At 37.5% G+C, this 3986-nt stretch overlaps 3 protein-coding genes across 7 annotated transcripts in view; 1 reads left to right on the top strand and 2 right to left on the bottom strand.

Moving 5' to 3' along the window:
• The window catches only part of LOC112143884 (casein kinase II subunit beta), a 2705-nt gene extending 2129 nt beyond the window's left edge, over positions 1 to 576 (bottom strand). Inside the window, exons 1-2 of one of the 3 annotated variants that reach the window (XM_024268116.2) lie at positions 464 to 576; positions 38 to 110 (exon numbers count right to left, since the gene is read on the bottom strand). In XM_024268116.2, the coding sequence (XP_024123884.1) occupies positions 38 to 109 (72 nt within the window). In that variant the 5' untranslated portion in view covers position 110; positions 464 to 576. Of the gene's footprint in view, positions 1 to 37; positions 136 to 463 lie in introns of those variants that run through there. The other 2 variants (XM_024268115.2, XM_036216008.1) reach the window with 2 other exon arrangements.
• Positions 577 to 666: 90 nt separating this feature from the next.
• Positions 667 to 2244, bottom strand: LOC112143885 (allograft inflammatory factor 1-like). Of its 2 annotated transcripts, XM_024268119.2 has the most exons (6): positions 2104 to 2244; positions 1958 to 2019; positions 1796 to 1862; positions 1673 to 1714; positions 1412 to 1577; positions 667 to 1197 (listed from the first exon to the last, which is right to left on the bottom strand). In XM_024268119.2, the coding sequence occupies exons 1-6, from the start codon at positions 2120 to 2122 to the stop codon at positions 1110 to 1112; spliced, it is 444 nt and encodes a 147-aa protein (XP_024123887.1). In that variant the 5' UTR covers positions 2123 to 2244; the 3' UTR covers positions 667 to 1109. The 2 variants fall into 2 exon arrangements, with proteins under 2 accessions (XP_024123887.1, XP_024123886.1); XM_024268118.2 differs by lacking the exon at positions 2104 to 2244 and having other exon boundaries at positions 1958 to 2087.
• Positions 2245 to 2866: 622 nt separating this feature from the next.
• Positions 2867 to 3986, top strand: part of LOC112143883 — a 3775-nt gene continuing 2655 nt past the window's right edge. For both annotated transcript variants that reach the window (XM_024268112.2, XM_024268111.2), the window contains exons 1-3: positions 2867 to 3213; positions 3284 to 3592; positions 3664 to 3912. In XM_024268112.2, coding sequence (XP_024123880.1) covers positions 3144 to 3213; positions 3284 to 3592; positions 3664 to 3912 — 628 coding nt within the window. In that variant the 5' untranslated portion in view covers positions 2867 to 3143. The remainder of the gene's footprint in view (positions 3214 to 3283; positions 3593 to 3663; positions 3913 to 3986) is intronic.

Here is a 3986-nt window from a genome sequence, read left to right as displayed (position 1 = left end):
AGTTGAATCAATAAGAAAATACTGGACTGAAACCAACCTCACAGAAGAACTCATTCCCCCTGAGTCCACAGAACCAGGATATCCAGGAGACTTCCTCTGAGCTGCTCATCCTGTTCACAAACAACAGCGGCGGTGAGCTACAGACATCCACATGCTAACGGCGAACTATCGCAAAATAATTCGAATACCTGTAAAGACGCAACCTTTTCTCAATGTCACAAGGGTTTAATTTAACTGTAAGTGTGTCTTATGGGCGATAGTTATGATTTAAAACACATTTTTGCTGTCACGAGCTCGCTACCTTCGCTAGCTCAACATTCACAAGCTAGCTTCCGGATGACGTTTAAGCTCGTTTATGTTGAAATATATTTTTTAAGTAATATATAACACGCTTTCCCCCAAATAAATAAAAAAATTGACGTTTATATTAACCGACTAGCACCATAAATTCGTTTTAACTTACTCTCTGAGTTGTCACTGAAGCTATGATAGCTTCCGGTTCCTACGTGACGTCAAACTGTTGCATTTATTTTGACGCACTATCGCCACCAAGTGGAAGGAGGGGAAATGTCTAGAGTTGAACATTTAACAAAATAAAATATTTTTAGTAAAATGTGTCTGTGTTGACTATTGTAAAGCAATGAATGAATGAACACTACACATTTATTGTGTTTCTCTCCCTTTAATTGATCACTATTCAAAGGTAATTTACATTTCACACTTATATTTTTAATCACAACAACACCACAGTTAATTTGATCTCCATTTATTTTTTAAGGTAACTGTCCATTTTTGATTTCAAGCTTTTAATTAGTTTAAAACTTTTATTTAACAATTATATTCTCTTTCAAAAAAAATGCAAAACCTAGTAGCTTGTGAACAATAAAGAACACTTGCTCACAGAAGGAGTTATTTATGTCTTATCACTAAGCCTTTGAACCATCTATATATCATTCAATCTATTTCGTTGACATTATGGCTTGCCAACAGATAAACTTTTTTTTACACTCAGCACAAAAAAACAAAGTTCACAGAATTTCTGTTTTGTTTAACCCCAAAAAACCCCAAAAATTGAGACTTGTTGGTTAAAAAAAAAATAGTTGACGTGTTTAGGGCAGTTCTGAAAAGGTTTTCCGAGTGGGCGGTCCAACATCCTTCTGCTCCTTCTCTTTCCCCATGCCTTCAAACATCAAAATCCTTAAACAAAGAAAAACAGGTCTATGACACTTGTGGAAAACATTTTATATGCATGTTGTCTTTTTTATACTATTTAAACAATGTATACAATTTGTTAAGTTCTACAGTTTTTGTAAATATTCAATAATGTCATACGGTACATATATTTTTGTAGTATATCACTTTATTTTTTCTTGTGGAATCAACCTAAACTAATAAATTATTTCATACTCACAGCTTGAGAATTGCATTTCTTTTCCCCAGCATCATATTCAGGAAGTCAGAGTAGCTGATGGAGTCCTTGGATGCATTTCCAGCCACTTCTGACATCATCTTCTTCAGCTCCAGGTGAGTTTTTGCTAATCCAAGCTTTTCTAGCATTCGCTTTAACCCCATCATGTCTATCAAAACAAAAGAAGAATATAAATAAATTAAAAAATATATAAAAAAGGATACGAGCACTTTTGATAAAAGGGGAAGTCTGGTGTCCTGGTACCTATATCTCCTTTGTCATTAAGATCAAACTCCATGTATTTTTCTGAAATGCAAAAAAAATATTTTATTGTGAAATCAGTAAACATTATTATTTGTAAAACTGATAAAAATGTCTAACTCTTACTTTTAAATGCTTCAAGCTTTGATGGCAGATCCTCCTCATCCACATATTTTGGATCTAAAAGGAACACCTGAAAGTGACAGGTTAGTTAACATCTGCTCTTTTTATAAGTTCAACACAACCATCATGTTAATAATTTAAGCTGAACTTCCCCCTCCAGCTCACCTCATTGATGGAGTTTAGCTTTTCCTCCTGTTTAGACTTCAGAAGACCGAAGGCTTTGCCGCCTGAGAGAAAGCAGCAGTTAACCACAAGACTCATCCATCAAAGCAAAGCGGGACATTCTACAGAAAAGAAAAGACCCCACTAACCTTGAGCACTGCTGTCCATTTGTGTGAGCTGTTGAGGGAAACGCAGAAACTGTCACAATGAGAGGTTATATAGCTTTTTCTGTAAATGGAGCCTGAACGGGAAGTGAAATGACAAACATCAGTCTGTACTGTGTAGTTTCCTGAATTGCATGCTCTTTGCAGCGAACTGAGTTCTAAAAGTGTTTAGAACAAAAAAAAAAAAGCTTTCATAATTAATTTCAGCAGACAGGAATGGAAAAGTTTTAGTCATTTCATGTTGGTGAAGAGGTGCGATTAGACATATTTAGCATCTAAAGCATAAATACAAGGATAAAAATAACCTTTTTCATGCTTTGTTAGTTAAGAGTTCAACCTATGTGTGGAATTGAAGTCTACAAATTTTAAATCTGACCATTTTCCTCATCTATATTTTACAAAAACACAAAAAAGGAGAAAAGGAGGCACATTTCTGCAGGGTATTTGTGGTTTCAAGGCTTTAGGGCCCTCCATTCCCATTTGAAAAGAAAGCAGTGGATAAAATTCCAAACAGACAGCTTTGGATTCAGTGTGTGTGCTTCTGTTTAAACGGTAAAGTCCGTAACTGGTTGAATTCAAAACTCTTCAGTTCCTCTTATTAACCTCAAAGTGCTTCAGCGAGAGTCATCTGCGTGTGAAAGTTTGCTGTGGCTTGTCTCTGATCTGTCAGTCTGTTCACCACAGGATTTTTTTTAACCGTTGAACTCTGCAATGAGGAACATGCAAATGCTCAGGCGTGCGTTGTTTGTCAACATTTTCGTGCATCCGTATGCAGTTCTTTTGTTTGGAGTACCAAAATAAGTGGTGATGGCGAGAGAGCAGCTCTTTTCAGCCCCTCTGAAATTCTCCTCAGCCAGTCATAAAATCCGTCATATCACAAGGATGATACAAAACAAAAAGCAACTTTGATGCAGTTTAGTTTCAGGTTGAGAATTCTGTAGAACTTGGGGAACTGAGAACTCTAAGCAGAGGTCTAAAAGAGAACCGCTCTGGTGAGTTTTAGTCCAGAGCGTCCTGCACGGACGATGGCAAACTTTCATTTCCAGCTGATCGTTCCAGTCTCACTTCTATTTAACTTCCTAGCAGAGTGCAGTGGTAAGTCGCTGGATCTTTTTTCTTTTAGAATCAATGTTTGATGTGTCTTCATGCTGTGACTGTTTGACAGCGGCCTCTGCAAGTCCTGAACCTTTAACAGCATTCCCAGGAAAAGAAGTAGCTCTGTCCTGCTTGAATTCCGCCCTGGTGGAGACAAGCTACAGAGGCAGATGGATAAAGAAGCTCACGAGCGAGGTTATTTTTGAGTGGCCAAATGAGTCTACGCAAACGGAAAAGGTGGAATGGAAAGCAGATGGAGACGGAAACATGTGTGTCTTTCTGAAGAACCTGGATCAGTCGGATGATGGAATATACACAGAAGAAGTCTGGAAAGGATGGGGTGTGGTTCAGAAAAAAGACATACGTTTAAAAATAAAAGGTAATTTTTATAAAGTCCTGTATTGATCACTGACTTTAGTTGTTCATTAATTTGATGTAATCTCGTTTCAGATTGTAATTTCCTTCAGCCTGTGAAGGCTGCACCGGGCTCCACTGCAAAGCTTCAGTGTGAAACAACATCTGAGTCTTCAAAAATCAACTGGGAAAAATTAAAAGGAAAAAAACAAGTCACGACGGCAGAAAATATCAATGGTTCCTTGGTTTTCCAGTCTGTGAACAGCACTGACGGTGGCTGGTACAGATGCACCTTCAAGCTCAGAGAACGCCAACGTTGCTACGACGTCAACTTGCTCATCCAAGGTGTGATCTCTGTTCACATGTTAGCATGTTTAGCTTTTCAACTTAGCTTCATTGATTAAAGCTTCCTTTAATTA

This window comes from Oryzias melastigma, linkage group LG16 (genome assembly GCF_002922805.2).
Source record: "Oryzias melastigma strain HK-1 linkage group LG16, ASM292280v2, whole genome shotgun sequence".
NCBI lineage: Eukaryota > Metazoa > Chordata > Actinopteri > Beloniformes > Adrianichthyidae > Oryzias > Oryzias melastigma.
The sequence above is the reverse complement of the archived record's forward strand: the minus strand, read 5'-3'. Positions and strand labels throughout refer to the sequence as shown.